Source organism: Salvia splendens, chromosome 20 (assembly GCF_004379255.2).
Source record: "Salvia splendens isolate huo1 chromosome 20, SspV2, whole genome shotgun sequence".
NCBI classification, from domain to species: domain Eukaryota; kingdom Viridiplantae; phylum Streptophyta; class Magnoliopsida; order Lamiales; family Lamiaceae; genus Salvia; species Salvia splendens.
The window spans coordinates 26,914,350-26,933,032 of record NC_056051.1 but is presented as its reverse complement, the minus strand read 5'-3'; the positions used below and the strand labels follow the sequence as shown (position 1 = coordinate 26,933,032).

Below are 18,683 nucleotides of genomic sequence, written 5' to 3'. Positions count from 1 at the left end.
CATTTGTATAAAAGCTCTATACATATCTCAAGGGAAAAAGCTCAATAAATAAAATAGTATGATAATTTCATTTCAATTCTGACAAAAGTTGTGGAGCTCGTGGGGCTTACACAGTGTTGTGGGTCATTAATAGATTATCTTTCACACAATTAAATCCCCAATATAAAGAAAAATAAAAGATCCAATTAGTAATGTTGTCTTTTTTATTAAATTCTTTAATTTTAGTCGAGTAATAAAATGACTCAAAAAATATAAAAAAAAATGATCCAAATAAATGATCCAAAAATACTCATAATTTTACATGTATACATAAACTTACAATTTAGCTACTATGCTTCAAGAGTTAAAACACTTTTAAATGAACAACGATTACATTAAACCTTATATACCTTCAAGAGAGACAAGTCTGCCTTCTATGACCCTGAAAGCATTTTGGTGAAGGTATCTTGCAGCAATGCAGTAGACTCTACAGCAGATTTTGCCAACCAACTTATACCTACTTTAACCCGGTGCTCGTCCGTTGGTAACCTTAGTAGATAAGCGATTTTCCTGGCTGCAGCGATATCGAATTCAGAGTGAGAAGGATATGGAAGGGTTCCAGATGATTAATCGATCCGATAAAAGCAAGGGTCTCCATACCAGTGTGTCCAACTGGACCCTCCAACGTAAGGCCCTCGATGAAACTTGGTGTAATAGCAGCATCGTATCTCCCAAGAGTCATCATCTCACCTAAATTCTGGAACCTGTGACAAGAAAATCGATGTTAGACTGCTGTTATATGCATTTGTACAGATTCTGTTGACAGAGAAAACCATAAGGTAGCTCAGATCAGATTAGATATATATGATTGAGTATTTTTATCCTCGTTAATACGATTTCTCTAGTGCTACCCTTACAATGAGATATGAATCTAACAAAATTAGTTTGAATGGAGGGCCTTGAGATTTCCCTGTTCCACCTATTTTAGTAAACAATGGAGTAGCCTATACTATTTTCAGCTATCTAAGCTAATCCTCAAAAGTAAACACCTCCTAGAAGAACTATGCAACGACCAACGACCCATTGTTGGAATATTGATTAGCCGTTTGCAAAACTTGATTACACTAAACCATCTCTAGCACCAAACAGGTATTCTTCTGGCATGGTGCTTGTGATACAGTTTTCGTGCTACCGTATTATGCAACATCAATGAACGTGTCTCGTTTAACTCATTTATGACAAACCTAAATGGCAGTAGTGGTCGGTCATTTATCGCAGCCCAGAGATTCCAGCCTGCAAAATCCGCCTGCTGGAACGCCACCTAATCGAAATATGGCAGCAGAAAGTCCAATCAGGGGAAGTAAAAAATTCTGAGCCGAAAATAAAAGAATCATCGAGTACCTGAGCAGTGCCTGGAAGCAATTTTCCCTGTTTGTCCTTTACAGCAGATGAGTCGCCAATGGCAAATGTGCGTGGATGGCCCTTAACGCGAAGAGTTTCATCTGTTTCGGCTTGTCCCCTACCATTAAGAGGAAGACCAATGGGTCTATCACTGGTTGTTACTTCTGGAAGTAGAGGTTTAGACCCGACAGTCCACAAAACTAGATCTGCTTCGACAATTTGGCTTTCTATGCCCCTTTCGGTAGGCTGCAACTCCAGTATAAATCTTTCATGATCATGTTCTGTTGTATCATGAGCAGCTTGAGCATTTTCGAATTCAGGTGAGCTCCTGAGCTCAGAAGCTCTCCTCATACAACGGACAAAGTAACCCAACAAAAGCTCGACTTTTCTTGATAGGAGAACCTACAACAAAGGTTTTATGTTTCGATTAACTAGGAGTAGGAGTACTTACTATGAAAAGCTTGTCAATCTTATTTTTTGTTCACTAACAAGTCGAGTAATATCAGAATCATCAACTGACCTATTCTCGCCAATCAGCATAACGATATAATAATATCTAGGATCATGCAACTGTAGTACTAATTTAACTATAAGAAATATCTAGGATGACAAAAGTGATCGTAGAAGATATGATCAACTATGCTTACTTTTAATGCTGATTCTCTGTTACTGGGTGGAGCATTAGGCAAGATCATTTTGTCAACGTTGATAGCTTGTACAACTCCCCTGTCTCGCAGCCTTTCAGATACTGTGGCAGCCAATTCAACACCAGAGTAACCACATCCTACAACGGCAACACGAATTGGAGAATCTTTGCCAAAATACTTCCGTTCCATTGCTGTTAGCTTCTCATTAACCCTCTGCAAAAGACAATTTCAAAAAACAGAAGTAGCGGTTAGCCTATACACAGAACTGTATTCAAGATAAATTGGTAGGAGGCAGTCGAATCCTAACACGAGCATCCTCAAGGGTGGAAAATGGTAACGCATACTCCATTGCACCTGGCACAACATCGAGTTTGGCATCAGATCCAAGCGCCAGTACCAACCTGGCTGGCAGATCAGTATGAATGAATCAGAAGAAGTCAATAATTGAAAGGAAGATTTTATTTTCAGTAATCGAACTTCAGGAATACAAACCATATTCTACATACTTTATATTAACAACGAAATCTGTCAAAGCATTCTGTCCCTTTGTACAGTTATGGAATAATAAGTTGGAAACAAGAAAAAACATGCATCTTTACACAAGAAAAACATTGAACAAGTATTTTGAGTGCTTCACAGCTACTCAATTTCAGTGGAATCTGATGCAAATCTTGATGGATTCAAGCTAATATTTTTCATCGTCGTTTTCGATGGACTTTATAGTTGCTATCTAAGAGTAAGGAGTGAGGTATTGAAACTAGCAAGTAACTTCCACAAGATGAGCAACTAACTTCCACAAGATGAAACAACAAGATTTCTATGAATTACATGGAAGTTTACCAGTCATATTCAATAAGAAGGCCACTTTCAAGATGAACAGTTCCGGCAGATTGAGACAATGCAGCCGCATCCATTCCCAAATGATCAGAAGGATGTAAAGCCTGCACCCTATCTTTGAAAAACTGCACTGTGGTGCTTGATAGCAAGTCCGAGAAGTAAGGGGCTATTTCCCATTCATCTACTTCTGCACTTGGAAAAATCAGTGTAAAAACGCCATGATAAAGAACTATGATTGTCTAGCTTGAATAGCCAAAATCCCTCTGGTGCATTGAATCAAAATATACCTCCAGAGAGGAGTTCATAAAGCAAGGGCTTGAACACAAAGCGTTCAGATTGATCAACAAGGACTACCTGTAGCATTATCAAAAAACACTTATTTTATAGACAACATATAACAAATTGAAAATACACCAGAAGATCTTGGTACATGACCAAGTTGGTAGAGATTGACATCTAAATTTCCTCCTCAAAACCAGGGAGTTCGTTGTTGTTTTATAAAAGGATAATTGATGTATTCTTTTAACCTGACAAGTTACCTGTGGTTTCTTTCCATCAGGCCACTCGAGCGATTCCAATCTCAATGCAGTGTACAGCCCTCCAAAACCACCACCCAGTATGCATACCCTTGGTCTCTGTAATCATTAATCGGTCTTAGTGTCCCTATCACCTATATTACTTAAAAGCATATCCATATCCACTCTTGTTGTAAACTATATACGAAAATTACATAATGAAATCCCTAGCTTTGCATCAACCAGATGACAGACGTAGGCACACATCGTATCAAATCGGGTAAAAAATTCATGTGTTTATTCTATGTTCGTGATTATCTGTTGATTGCTAACAACTATGACCCCAGGATGAATTTTAAGACGCAGCTCAAAACTATTGTAAAGGTTATACATTTATAATCTCCATTATTCACTTAATACCTCAAGTCGAAATCCCCAACCAACTATACATCTAAATCAGTATTAACTGCAGAAAAACCAACGAAAACTCAATCAAATTGCCTAGAAATTATGATTCTAGCTAGTATCTGAATAAACAAAGATATCAAATTCTAAAAAGCACATGCTTTGGGGAAATACCTTGTTGTTTTCTGGCCATGCGTAACTGGATGGCAGAGATTGCTTTTCAGAAACGGCGCCGGCGCCGTATCCGGCGCCTGAGATCGAACCAAGAACTCGGAGCCCTTGCCTTGGAACGGAGCTCGAAAAGAGTCCGGAATTAGCTCGATAACTACGCGATTGCCGCTGGTAAGGGTTTCGCCAGTGAAGCTGCTCCCCTGAAACTCATCGCCGTTTACAGAAATTGATGAGAAATGTGAGCTCAAATTGAGTGATATATTACAGTAGAGAGAGAGAGCTTACGATTGAAAAGCATAGACGATGCAAGAGAAGAAATCGCGTGCGCCATTGTAGTACGGCACGGAAGAGGGGAGAGGAGAAGTGGTAATGTGGCTGTTTTTGGTTCCACGATTACCAGAATTTTGTGGCTAAATTCCATGAATGTACGTCATGGGAGATGATATCCGTCATTTGTACCCGAAAAAAAAAACATTTCCTGTGATGGGAAAGACGTGTGAGGCTCTCGCGTCTTTGATAAATCAAACACGCGATAGTCTCTTGCGTGTATACAAAACACGCGTTACTCTCATGCGTGTTTTAATTAAACACGCATCAAGCTCATGCGTGTTTGAATGAATGAAAAATCGAAAATATTGCTACTATTTGCGTAGGACTGGAAATTGGATTGGGTTATTAAGGCCCATTAACGTAAACGCCTAAGAAGCAGCGCTGACGCTCTTCTCTTCTCCGGCGACTCTCTTACTCCCTCGTCTTCTTCGGCTAAATTCAAACACGCATGAGCTTGATGCGTGTTTAATTAAAACACGCATGAGAGTAACGTGTGTTTTGTTTACACGCAAGAGACTATCGCGTGTTTGGTTTATCAAAGATGCGAGAGCCTCACGCGTCTTTCCCATCACTGAAAATGTTTTTTTTCTGGGTACAAATGGCGGATATCATCTCTCATGACGTACATTCGCGAAATTTACCCAGAATTTTGTTGAGCTAAAAAAGAGCGCAAGATCGGATTTTTATCGAATGAAGTTTTATCAATTTATTTCATTTCATTTCATTTTTTAATAATTTATTATACTCTAATTGATAAGTATATTTGGTTTGTCATGTCTTGTAATCGCTCGTATTCTATTTTGGATTGTCGTATTTTTATTTTTGGACACGAGTCACACCACCAAGTTACTGTGCCCAAAAGAAATGAGGCGTTCCAAATAAGCAAGACGGTTTGGTTTGGTTGTATCACTAGCGATGAGATATCCCCAATCGGAATGTCAAAACAAGGATATACAGCATGCCTTCATACTTTTATAAACCTCATAGTCAGCTTGGTAAAATCACAAATCTTTCACATTTGCTTTTCATCTCTCTTTATTTTTATTTATGGACATGTATATGATATTTGATGTCAAATAACTTCATCAGACAGACCTGAACCTGTATATTCTGCTTCATCGTGATTTGGAGGTTTCAACGACGGTATACAACGATGAAACATCCCCTACGAATCTCGTGAAGATAAGCACAGGATGCCCCGTTCTGTGAAACGACCTAATTTGTTGATCCAAACAAGCCAGCAGTGTGATTGAATCCGCAAGATACATCCAAAGCTTTGACGCTCTTATGGAAGTCGAGCAGCCTTGGTTCGACGTAGTCCATGTCATGACCTTGACCCTGGAAAAGTAGGTTACAGCAACTGACTAAGAACCGAAAAAAATCAACACTAGAAAGGAGTTTAAACTAACCAACTGTCCTCCTGGTGAATGGCCATCGTCTTGAAAAGTTCCGTTTGAACCACCCCATCCCCACGTGTAGACACGGCCATCTGTTTTTCAGCAACGAATTGGATGAATACATTCAAAAAATATGTAACCACATGACCAATTCTAACTTTGTTTAGCATACCACATATTTGAGAAGTTGTGAACTCAGAGCGGCCCGGGTAACAAGGGAGTCGATAAAACAGCACGATAGAAAGGAAAGCAAATTTGACCATAAATCGACTAACACTATTAATTCGTTTAGCTTACTTGCAAATCAAGTTCCACTTTCACGTATAAGGTAGATCGCATATGAAAAGGCATACGATGAAAAAACACAGCACTAGTAAAAAATCTCTTACCAGAAACTGCTGCTGTGTGCTTCCAGCCACAGGACACCTGTTTACGAAAAAAATGTAACTTTATAGTAATAATTATTACTAAAAAGGCTTTCATATGCGACGGTATTTACACCTTGGAATAAAGTTCGTATGTGTGACTGTGTAAAAAATAATAATTGCAAACCTTGATAACTGGTTGTGTCGACAACGAACCTTGGACTCTTTCAGGCGAATAACTGACATTTGTGCAACTGAAATGTATGTCAATTAAATGAAGTACTATGAGTCTGCAGAAAGAATGATAAGAAACTAGTAGTAACTCTTGCAAAAGCACTTTTGTGAAGAGATATACCCGATGCCTAGACATCCATTCTCGTTGGTTCCCCATGAGTACAGTTCCCCGCCATCTTTGTAATAAAAGAATTGTAAAAAGAAATTAGCTGATGGCAGAAAGAATCGTTAATATGAAAATATAATCAGATAAAGATTACTTGTAATTACGCAGGTATGATAAGCACCACAAGCAACTTCATCCGAATATGGCATTGCGTCAATCGTAGATGGTGTTGTCACATTCTTTGCTTTTCCAAAACCCTGATATTTTGGAAGATAGACCATGGTATGAGATGGAAAATGACCAAGTATAATACTCCCTCCATCCCAAGTTAATCGAAACATTTCTTTCCGGCATGGGATTAAAGTAAGTGTTGTTTAGTGAGTTAAGTGGAGAGAGAAGAACTAAGCAAGAGAGGTTGAAGGGTTAATTTTTGCCAAAAGGAAATGACTCATTTAGCTTGAGACATCCGAAAAGGAATACAAATCGATTAACTTGGGACAGAGGGAGTAAATCCGAAGTAAAGTTCTAATATGAAGAATTCAAATCATACCCATTTTCCTAATTCTTTTTCACCGAAAACATAAACAGAGCCATCTTCTGTAACATCCAAAGAAAGGGTTAAGTTAGGAAGCTATTGCTATCGCATCCAACAAAAAGCAAGTCGTTGATCGATGCCTAAGGATCATACCGGAAATACAAGCAGAGTGAAGCATTCCAGCTGAAACGCTTTTGACCTAATATTGCAAAACCGAAACTCTCAACATTCTGATAAAAGATGAAGTGATAAGTTTAAGACGGCCCAAGTAATGTACCTGGATTCCCTCTAGACTTTTAATCAGACGCGGGGTATACTCACTGCATTCAACACCACCAACAAAATGAACAATAAAGGGTCCGAGCGAACAGTTATAAGCTATCAAAATTTGTTAATTAGCATTGGATGATTATATCCATTTAGTTGATTAAAAAACCTGCTGGTCTTCTGAAACCCCAAAATGCTCGATTCATGTCCATGACCAAGCCGTCCAGACTCTCCATCTCCCCAACTCAGAGCTTCACCGTTGTCTGGATATAAAGGATCAAGGAAAGCAACTAGTCAATGAAACAATATAGGATAATAAACTTGGGGTAAGATTTTCGATTGGAGAATGAACACACCAACCTGTGATAGCAATTGAGTGTTCAAACCCCAAAGATATCGCTCTAATTGTGACTCCCTCCAAGCATTCAACTTTACAGGGAATAGGAATAATCTTTTGTGCCTCTGCAGATTCATGCAAAGGGTAAGTGTCGATTTTAAAAAAAATATTTGTTTGACAGTTATAAATACTCCCTACGTTTGCCATCAAATATCTCATTTTTCCATTTCGGGATGTTCGCCATTACATGTCTCATTTTGGTGACGGAGGGGGTGTTACAGAATAAGAATATTATAATATCAGCACTAGAACTCCATAAACACCGCTTCTTTAAGCCCATGCCAGAAAGAAATGCATCACTTAAGTCCGGATGGAGGGAGTAATAAGTTCATTACTGAAATAGAGCCAATTCACTTACTTTTTCCAAGGCCAAGTTGCCCATTTGCATTCTTTCCCCATGAATAGAGTTCACCATCCTCTGCAAAACGAGAGACGTCATATTTTATATGGAAGTTGAAGGTTCTGAACCACATTAAGATTTGACAAACTATCCTACCAAGTAATAAATTAAGATCTACTTATAAGTACTTTAATACATCATTATATGAATTGGGATTCTTCCATTATTCATGCACAAAATCGTTCAAGAATTGGAGAGAGCTAATCTCTCTATGCTTGCTCATAAACTTCTTAGGTTAAACAAAACAAGATGGATGTCCAGACTCTCAGTGCAAGTTAAGAAAGTCGAAAACTTCAGGAAATTACAGACAAAAAAAATGGCTCTTGTTAACAAAGAAAAAGATTAATACTAAACCTGTAATGGCAGCTGAGTGGTGGTAGCCAGCTGAGATTTTAACAATTCTCTTAGGAATACTGGAAACCCGGCGAGGCTCCTGTATTGTAGGCAACGAAATGAAATTTTCATGAAATATGAAGCAGTAATCTTGAATAAGGCGATATGCACACACTCAATCAATATTATTCTTGTAGTTTTTAAATAAGGACTAAATCAAAATTCATAATGGACGGAACAAGTGGCATAAACATCTCCGTAAAATTTGAGAAAACATACGGTCGAATAATCTTGTGTCTCTGATATGCCCAGCTGTCCAAAGTCATTGAGTCCAGTAGCATAAACATCTCCATTTTCTGCAGAACCAAGATACTTTGTACATGAGCATCAATATATGCAAAAAAAATTTGATATCATCTGAACATCTTAGCATTTATTCTACATCTACAAAGACCACATAAGTTTTTTGATAGTATGAATGAGCAACCTAGCAAAACAAGAAAGCAGTTACCCAAAAAAACCGTTATGGCAATTCACAAGAAGCAGCCATTCCTACAATTACGATTCCCTCTCTGAATACACACGATGTTGGAGTGCAGAACCGGAAGTGACTTCCAAAAAAATTAACCAACTCATAAGAATCAATAAAAGAGGTAAGCTTTGTCTCTCCTTCAAAACATCCCCAAGTCAGAATGCAAAACCACTGTTTTGAAAGTCACCATTTTCGGATAGGCTTAGTCGTAATGATCAAGGACAAACGAGTGCCAAGGCATGACATATTTACTCAGAAAGAAAACAGTCGGTACAGTTTACACTATTCATACAAAATGTTTCACCATTATTTCATATTGGTACAAAAGTTTGAAGATCACATAACTGATACAAGAAGTTTCATTCGTGTTACATTTTGATACTACATTCCGTCATCTGTGTTTCAACTCTTTGACTACGTGAGGTGCAACACATGAAACAGTGATGAAACCTTCCGCACCCCACGTAGGCAAAGAGTCGACAACGTCTAAAAATAGATGACAAAATGTACTAATATGACACACGAATCAAACCTCATGTACCAATGGTGAAACATTTTGTATGAATAGTGTAATTATCGAAAACACATCCTTTCATTTCCACTTTCTCCACAAGAAAACAGGTTACTGCAGTTTCCAACTGGAATTCATCTCTCCACTTCATCTAAATCATTAACTAAACTCAAACCAATTATTCAAAGATGAACCCCAAATCAGAGAAACACCACACACATCAATCTCCATAAACTCAAAAACCGAAATCAGATGCTAAATTCGAGAGTTTGCAACATCACCAGTGAGGAAAAGTGTGTGGGCGCCACCACAAGCGACCTCCTTCAAACTCTGATCCCCAAAAACAGATGGTGAAATTGGCTTAGGTCTCCACTTCGACTCCAAATTGCCCAATCCCAGCCTCCCAAAATCCCCATTGCCCCAAACAGCTGCGAACCTCTTCCCTATGCTCAACACCTCATCGAAATCATCGCGCCTGCCGCTTTCAGCACAGAACAATCTTGACCCAGAGGCTTTCTTGCTCATCAAATTCGATAAAAATGCGATCTTTTTCATGCAAGCATGAGTTCTTGAAATCCCCATTGTTCCGGAAGAGTGTAGAACCGATTGGGCTCATGTCAATTCCGAGAATCTCGATTCCAGTTTGTGATTTCTCGGTGTTGGTGGAATTTAAAGACGTTGCAGTTGATGGTCTGAAATAGAGCTACGTAGGATGGAGCAAGTGTTGATTCGTGTCTTAACTACTATGTATACATGTAATGAAAATGGGAAAAAGGAAAGGAACACAAAAGTTATAACTATTAAGTCTATAACCCATTCACTTTCGATAGTAATCTTGCACCTTAGCAAAATAACCGAAAATATGTATAATCAATTAGAACTAAAACGAAATATAAAATTTGATTTAGAATTTTCAACTTTTGAAACCATTCGGATTTCTTTTTCTTCAAAATGTGAGTTTTCGATTCAGCTCTAACCAAATTTTCTTGAAAAAAAGGCATGCGAAATAAAAATAATTAAATTCGGTTTGAATTTTTTTATTTCCACCTCATATCATATTTATTTTTCTTCGAAATCTAATTTCCGGTTCCTTTAGAATGAGAATTCATTTAATTAAAAATTGTAAAATCTAGAAAATAATGAGTCCGCGCGCATTATATATGCTCGCGTCCGCGCGTCAGCCTTTGTCTCCGAGGAAAGATAAATGACTAAAGGTCTTTTGTTAGACGTTTCCAACAATAATAACTAACCTTAAAAAAATAATATATTTAAGTTCGAACAAGATCGGACCACGGGCACAGGGTTCGAGCCCATACAGAGCGTGGGTTTTTATAGAGTGTGAGCCACTAGTGAAAGAGCCTCAGACTTTTTCTAACATTAAAGCATTGTTAACATAATGTATAAATTATAATGTTATTTTACATAGTACTTTACAATTGCCTCATCAAACATACTCTCTACATACATCAAATATACATAGTTTCTTGAAAAGATTAAAAGGAGGAATAGTAGAAAAACATAACACAAGCTAAGCATGCAAGCCTTGCTAGCAAGCAGGGATGGACCTAGGTGGGGTCGTACGTCAGTCAAATCGTACTGCCATAAAACTCATCCTTCGACCCCACATCAGCTCTGCCTCTGCCTCCGACTCTTAACCCTTCTCTTTCTTTTGTATGATATCATGATTCAGATAGCTACGAAAGAAAACATGTTTTCCCAGTGCTGAAATTCTGACTCTACAAGTTCCGTTTCCTAGATCCGTTAACAAGAATTGAATGATAGTGCTCCTGCGCGGTGGTAAAGGTGGTGGTGTTGATGGAAGTGGTGGCGATAGCCGTTTGACTCCTTCTCGATCTGCCACCGGAGATGGTGGAAGTCTTCAACCGAGCACGAGAGCTTTAGAGGGCCGACGTCGTTGTACCCATAAGCCTCATGAGCTTTCTCAAGAAATCTCTTGAAGAAAGGATGACTTAAGTATGATATAGGTATTGTGAATCTTTGAAACTCTTCCTCTTCTAAACCAACTTTGATTGCTACCCATCCCCTCTTAACCTTCATCTTCTTACTCTCATGAATTAATCCTTCCATTTGTATAAATATATATATGAGACTTTGAAGTTTTACTTGTGTGGATTGTGTATGTTTTCACAATTCATTCATAATGTATATATACAAACACACAAGTTGGTCTCATTGCCATTTGATAAAGAAGTACTGTCCTTTTTTTTTGCAATCTCCAGCTGGATAACGATCTTGGCAGAGGATATTCGCTCACGCTGTGAGCGAGCGACTCATCGATTGCTACGTGCCTTCCTTCTAGAATGACGTCGCTTTTCAATAACAGATTCATGACTCAGCTCCGTCATTGCGTCTCATGTATCAGCACGCGTCCTCTTCTAGAACGTCGTCCTTGCTAACAGAATGATGCGCACCATCCAGCTCATTAGCCTCTCGTGTCCTTCTTCTGGAAGGCAGTGGTCCCCTCCTTAACTGCTTGATTACTCCCCTTGATCAACTCCTCGATTTTTGGCCTTTTTCGCCTGTTGTACTTACTTGGTCAGTTTGGCCTTGTTGCATTGTCAAGCGGCATTCCTGCACGATTAACACTTGCTTTTGCGCGATAAACCGATCAAGTAGCGTACTTTTTACCCCTAAACCAATGCATGAAATAGGCCTTATCAATAGTGTAACAATGCTTAAAAGGCCTAGATAGCAAGCTACCTTAATATGTCATCCTTTTCGAAAAATAAATTTAATATAGTATGAGTCAATAATTCACATTAAATATCAAACAATATATCAAACAATATAGTAAGAACATATACTACACGATCTTAGGTAACCTAAAAGGTCTAGAAAGGTATAAACTCCAACCTAAATTCTTAACAAATTAATCCTAAACCTCAATTGTTAGCATAGTGTTTAGTAAGTAGTATCAAATGAGAAAGAAGCAAAATTGACAAAGAAATACAGCGTTGTATGACGCTTAATTTTTTAGCATATAATTCATATATTAGACTTAGGCATCAGTTGTATCAAATATCATACACACACCAATATATCATTGACAACTTCACACACAAATCCAATAGAGTTGCCAATGTTGTCAATAATCGAGGACTACACATTGATTGCTATCACAACCGGTTCCTCACCTTGATCAACCACAAACTTCTTGTTCACTTTCTCTTTGGATTGAACATCCACCACTTCAACCTCATACGCCCCATGATACCCTCTATACACAAACTCCCCTTGATCACTCACATAGCCATGAGCCCGCGTCGTCCACTCGTTCCGAAGCGCGAGGTACCGCCTCCCAGCCTCGTTGAGATCCCCCTCCGCGTTCACCAAGTGCGCTCTATCCCGGCTCATAAACAGCTCCCAGAACCCCCACAGCATCACCCCCTCGACCGCAGGGTGCGCGAAGGCCTCGCGCATCATGACCTCGAGATCGTCCGCCCTGACATGCTCGTTGTCTGACGTGACGTCGATCTCCGTAAACCAAATGGGGAGGCCCAGCGTCCCCAGTTTGTCCAGGGCAGAGCACACAACTGGCCCCACGGGGCTAGTTATGTGGCCCTGTATGCCTATGCCCCCAACAGGGGCGCCCTGGCCCTGCAGGGCCAGGATGTGGCGTATGTACTTTTCAGGACTGGAACGTGCATCCGTCCCATCCTCGACACTGTAATCGTTCACGAAGAGGAGGGCGGACGGGTCGAGACTGTTTGCAGTTTTGAACATCTCGGCCCTGATGTCCTTCCCCAGGTGATCCTGGTAGAACGAGTTGTGGAGCATCTCGTTGTTCACGTCGTAGTTCTTGAACTTGCCCTTGTACCTAGTCAAAAGGTCTTGGAGGCGGCTTTCGACCGCGGACTTCATGTCCGTCTGGCTGAGGGCTCGGATCCAGGACTGGACGGCGCCCTCGGACTCCCAGAAGATGCAGTGGCCGCGGAGCTGCATGTTGTGGCTGGTGCATAGGTTTAGTAAGGTGTCTGCGTCTTTGTAGTTGAAGTTGCCCTTTTGTGGCTCGGTCCAGTACCATTTTAACTCGTTTTCAAACACGGCCCAGTTGAAGTTTTTTGTGAAGAAATTGAGGATGTCCTCATTGTCGATTTCGTACCGGCCGATGCAGGATCCGAACGGGAAGCTGTTCTGTGTTTGCCGGACTTTCACCAAGGCCCCGGCCACCGGAGTCGAACCAGACGATGTCAACTTTAAGGTAACTTCACGTTTGCGTATCTGCATCGATCGTTAAGTTACTTCACATTTTCGATTTGAGACAAATCATGTGTAAATACATCAACAAAGTGTAGATGGAGAAAATATGCAATTTCAAGGTTTTAAGTTATGAAATATTTGATAACTAAGCTTATGATAATAGAGTGAACATTGTTACGAAAATATCATAATTAAATATAAACAATTGAGAAAATTTAAAATTTAAAGAGTATATGTTGGAAATAACATAATCATAGTAGAACTACTTTTGTAAGCTGAATATATGTTGCTTATAGGGTCATGAAAAAATAAATGAGATTGAAGAACTAATTTTGTTCTTTTTGTAGGTATTAAGCAAACAAAACTTATGGTTATTAGAATTGAATCCTAGTGAAGTTCGATCACAATTTTAACTTTTGATAGAAGTGAGTAATTAATTTATCTATATTTACTTCATAGTATTTTATAATAAGACAACTCACTTGTTGATATTTTGACTCTGGAGCTTCAGGATAAGCCAATAAACATATAAAAATCTAAGAATCATGAGCAACCAACCTTATCTGTGTGGTTTTTGAGTGTTTTGAATCGATGGTGTCTGTCTACCGGAAAAATTTGCAATCCGGCCACCATCAAATCAACACCGGCCTCAGGACCCTGAATATAAACCATCACCTTTGTAGGTTGCTTCTCAACTCGGAATGATCCACCCATTTCGTGCCACGTCTCGCCATCAGCCGCCTCGACTTGGCCACCGTTTACCCATTGACCGTCCACGCCAAAGGCGACATTGATGTTCTGAGGCCGGGTCGCCTGCTTGCCCACCCGAACCCACGCAGACACCTGATATGTCAGATACAATTTCACCTTATCCGTTATCATCTGAGCCGGCCCCATCCATGTCTGGGTCCGGTTCGTCACAAGAATGTAGCGCCCACTTAGAGCCTCGTGGGCCCCGAGGCTGTCCCTGGCCATCGGGGGAATCACACGTGGCGAGCCACTTGCAACGCTTAGGTTGCAGTTCCCGAGGGGGAAAAACCCGTTCGTGCCATCACTGAGATTGTTGTTGGCAATTATGTTGACATTAAAACCAGGATTCTGCAGTTTACGAGAGACCAACCAAACCTCAGTGAGATTCCATCCAAAAACCAATTAGCGATAAAAAAAAATTGACTTAATTAATAGGACTAGTATTTAAATTGATCTCTTTACACTTCACATTTATTTACTTAAAACAACTCACACATGAATATCTCAGTAGCCAGTTACAGATAAATGTATGATGTATCACCCAACTCTTATAACTATAAGGCTACCTCAATGACCGGTGGAGACGCGGGTGGGACTTTGGGAGCGTGCTTCACGACCAGACTATCGAGGAGGATGTCCGCAGCCGGAGGTGGTCCTTCGACGAAGATAACTACTCTAGCCGGAGACACATTGATCAAAAATTTCCCATGCAACTGCGCCCAATCTTTATCTGTTGCTTGCACACTAAATTAAATAACACAATATATGATTAAGTCTGGACTATTTTTGGATACCAATCATAATAAATAGGACAAAAAAGTTATTTTAGACAAATGTTTAGGACCAAGAATGGACTTTAGTCTTCTTACTGTGCAATTCCTATGTACTGTTCTCGTTGATCCGCGGCCTGGACCCAAAGCGTGGCCCGGACATCTGCGTTGGCGACACTAGTACTGCCGGTCAGTCTAACATAAGCAGTGACCTCGTAGGCGAGCTTCCGTTGAATTCTCCCTGTTATCTCCTGCTGGATACCGTTCCAAGAGTCCGTACGATTTTCGGTTGATGCAAAGGACTTTCCGGTCTTCGGGAGAACTTTCCCGTCCGCCATCGAATCATGCAACACGATCTTGCAACCTCGCCCGGACCAGCTGTTGAGGCCGTTATCGAATGTCGAATTCTGTATGATGTTCTCATCACCGTCTGTTCTTTCATCCTACGACATGTAAAACAGGCACCATGTGAGAAAAAAATCACATATAAAAGGGTGCAAGTGTGTGAAAAAACATGTAGGTCTATTTTTATTCATAATTAATTACTTAAATTAATAGCTATTTGTGCTAGTAAATACATTAAATATCGTGATAATTAGTGGCCGCGCTGTGCGCATGCAAGTATTGGATATAGCAAAGTTGCAATCAATGTCATTATAACATACGTACATAGTATTTAAAAACATAAAAATTGATTAAATGATAACATATAATAAAATAAAAAATTAAAATTAATTAATTACTTTATATATAAATCAGATAGCCTCGTGATTTTACAATTTTAGTTGCAGACATGAATGATTTTATCAATTTGAGCTCGTGCTTTATTACTTTTGAATTTTGATAAAATTATTTGCAGTTGGACGCATGTTTCTGAATGTAATAATTGATTTTGTATATTATTTTTATGCACACCCACATTTATCAAGATTTTAAAATATTAACTAATGAAATTGACAAAATGTAATAAAAAAATCAGTGAAAACGCGAATTAATAGCTTGTTTGGATTTTTTTTTGGACGTTTCATATATAAGAATAGCTAAATTTCAGAATATGTGCATGTACTGTAGCTAAATAAAGCACCTCACATTTATTTATTGGTTAATGAATTGATTATCTGGCGATTTTTATGTCCGAATCGGATCAGACAACTTGTCGAATCGGCCGAACCGGTCCAACTGCCCGGCCAGGTCCGATTTCGAAACACTCAATAAACATACAACTAAGAAACACATAAAATAGTAATCAACTTACACCACACTTAGCGGAGGAGTCACCCGAGACGACTACCGATCTTATAAGCAGATCAATGCCGGGCGAAGGCCCTTCAAGATAAAATATAACGCGACGAGGCATGGTAAACAGCGAAAACGTGCCTTCCACCTTCTCCCAGTGCTCCGAGGAAGCGGAAACTCTGCATAAAAAAATCTAAAATTCAAAAAACCGAACCATGAAACAATAAACCAAAGCTAAGAAAGGTAACAAACACAATTACTTTGCAATGAACTTGTAGCTAACTTCGTCGTCTCCGCTCTCGAGCTTCAATGTGGCCAGCACGTCCGTGGCGCCATGCAGGCTCGACACCGCGACCCAAGCACAGACGGTGTAAGTATAGCCTGCAGAGACTCGGTTGGTGATGTCTTGCTCCAAGCCTTGCCAACATTCTTTCCGGTTCGAGACGACAGCGAACCGGCCGGCTAGTTTGGCGGATTCCCCGGTTTCTTGTGATGTGACGAAGGCAACACAGCAGTTGGGGTTCCATTGGTGAAGTCCTCCAGAAAAATCATGGTTGATTATGATGTTGGAAGTAGGCTTGTAGGAGTGATTGTCTGATTCATGATTCAGCTTCTGCCGTAAAAATCCGAGAAAAATTGATCAATTGGTTGGTTCGTCTCAACTTAAAAGTCTGAATCTACTTTTGCTTTTTGTGATAAGTGTGCCAATTATTCATTTACTTATTTCATTCATGTTTCACTACAAAACTAATACTCCCTCCGTTTCACCATAGTTGAGGCGAAACTTTTCGGCACGGAGCTTAAGAAAGGGATATTGAGTGTGCTGAATAAATAGATAAAATAAGTAAGAGAGAGAAAAATGTGGAGAGAATAAAGTAGAAAGTAAATAAAGTAGAGAGAAAAAATTAAGAGAGAGTAAAGTAAGAAAGATAAAATAATTACTGTACTATATATGGAAATAACTCAACTATGAAGAAACTTCCCGAAATGGAAAAATGGCTCAACTATGAAGAAACGGAGGGAGTAATAAAAGTAGAATTCGCGTTCTGCTAATGTTTTTCTACTTAGAGCATAATGACTCTTGAATATATAACACTCTTCACGTGCTTTTGAGCACTATCCACATTAAGTCTTGTGCACTAAGAAATTTATCATTCACCCACTTTCTCATTTTTTAATTCTTTCAATTTTAGATTCCAGTCAAATATTTCAGAATTTAAAAAAAAATACTAAAATTCATTAAAACAACGAAAATTTCATAATAAAAAAATAATATAGTTTTACATTTAAAAAAGTGATATTTGAAAATTTGATGTATTTATATTTGAAAATCAGGTATAATTAATTAGGTTTTTAGGATTATTAAAAGAATTAAATAATGCTGCATTACAGACTCTGACCGGACAATAAGTGGCGTGCTCTTACAAGTGCATTTACACACAGCTGCGCATGGCCTAAGTTGGGGCGGAGGGAGTAGTTTCGAAGAGTCATTTTACACTCTAAGTGAACCAAATCACCTCAAACAATTAAGAAATTTGAAAAAAATAATAATAATTAAAACTCCAGTTTCCAACTATTCATATTTTGCAAAAACATGAAACCACAGTCACCTCATTTTCAAGAATCTCTTCATTTTCATTGCTTGCATGCTGCCTCTCCATAATCTCTTCTGATTTCTACACCAAAAAACTAAACACAATCACTTCAACTCAAACACCAATGAACTCAAATAAAAAACATAAAATGTTAGTAGTATATAATGAAAAATCAAGATTAATTATGCTTCATCACTCTCACCTTTAACCGTGGGGTTTTCTTCTTTGCGTTGTGATTTGTGAAGCAACATTTCAAGAACGAGGACATTATATAGATGATTTCCAAGTGTTGGATCATATTCAACCAACCAAAAATCATATAAATAATCAAGAGTTGCTTTCCTGCATTTGCAATCCCAGCAACATAATTGAAATGGAGTTGGATGATGATTTTTTTTTCAAATTGGGAGATTTCTTTGGCTTACAGACTGAGGAAAATGGATGCTTGAAGTGGAAGAGGTGAGGAGAGGGACTGGTCTACTTCGATATAATTAAATTGGTTGATCACTTATACCTTTCTTTGCGTTGAGACTTCTTATTTTTACCAATATTCATCTTGCTTTTTACACAAGTTTGTTCTAGATTTTGCTTTAATTATCCAAAACCTAGTGGCTTTTAGTGCCATTTGCTTTGGTTAAAAGTTCACACTAACCATTTATTCTAATATTATTAGCGAAGATTAGTAAAAGGAATTGACTCAAATGAATGAAAATTGGAAAAATTCATTGATATTAAAGCATGCATGTATA

The 18,683-nt window shown here is 38.9% G+C and overlaps 3 protein-coding genes across 4 annotated transcripts; all 3 read right to left on the bottom strand.

The window, feature by feature from the left end:
* Positions 1-262: 262 nt before the first annotated feature.
* LOC121782608 (alternative NAD(P)H-ubiquinone oxidoreductase C1, chloroplastic/mitochondrial-like) lies at positions 263-4,382 on the bottom strand. The gene is made up of 11 exons (XM_042180524.1): positions 4,241-4,382; positions 3,959-4,155; positions 3,404-3,499; positions 3,152-3,218; positions 2,868-3,051; positions 2,335-2,428; positions 2,028-2,240; positions 1,381-1,782; positions 1,224-1,300; positions 640-743; positions 263-553 (listed from the first exon to the last, which is right to left on the bottom strand). The coding sequence occupies exons 1-11, from the start codon at positions 4,374-4,376 to the stop codon at positions 414-416; spliced, it is 1,710 nt and encodes a 569-aa protein (XP_042036458.1). The 5' UTR covers positions 4,377-4,382; the 3' UTR covers positions 263-413.
* An 839-nt stretch (positions 4,383-5,221) lies between these two features.
* On the bottom strand, positions 5,222-10,116 carry LOC121782581 (ultraviolet-B receptor UVR8-like). Of its 2 annotated transcripts, none has more exons than XM_042180479.1 (15): positions 9,644-10,114; positions 8,599-8,675; positions 8,341-8,419; positions 7,945-8,004; positions 7,550-7,651; positions 7,359-7,452; positions 7,200-7,242; positions 7,076-7,121; positions 6,938-6,984; positions 6,542-6,644; positions 6,403-6,457; positions 6,235-6,301; positions 6,072-6,108; positions 5,695-5,774; positions 5,222-5,623 (listed from the first exon to the last, which is right to left on the bottom strand). In XM_042180479.1, the coding sequence occupies exons 1-15, from the start codon at positions 9,942-9,944 to the stop codon at positions 5,501-5,503; spliced, it is 1,314 nt and encodes a 437-aa protein (XP_042036413.1). In that variant the 5' UTR covers positions 9,945-10,114; the 3' UTR covers positions 5,222-5,500. The 2 variants fall into 2 exon arrangements, 1 of the variants encoding a protein (XP_042036413.1); XR_006046429.1 differs by having other exon boundaries at positions 5,562-5,623; positions 6,264-6,301; positions 9,644-10,116.
* A 2,202-nt stretch (positions 10,117-12,318) lies between these two features.
* On the bottom strand, positions 12,319-18,395 carry LOC121782879 (endo-1,4-beta-xylanase 1-like). The gene is made up of 8 exons (XM_042180865.1): positions 18,137-18,395; positions 17,950-18,015; positions 16,600-16,952; positions 16,359-16,518; positions 15,203-15,546; positions 14,900-15,077; positions 14,142-14,681; positions 12,319-13,604 (listed from the first exon to the last, which is right to left on the bottom strand). The coding sequence occupies exons 1-8, from the start codon at positions 18,251-18,253 to the stop codon at positions 12,483-12,485; spliced, it is 2,880 nt and encodes a 959-aa protein (XP_042036799.1). The 5' UTR covers positions 18,254-18,395; the 3' UTR covers positions 12,319-12,482.
* Between the last annotated feature and the right edge of the window lie 288 nt (positions 18,396-18,683).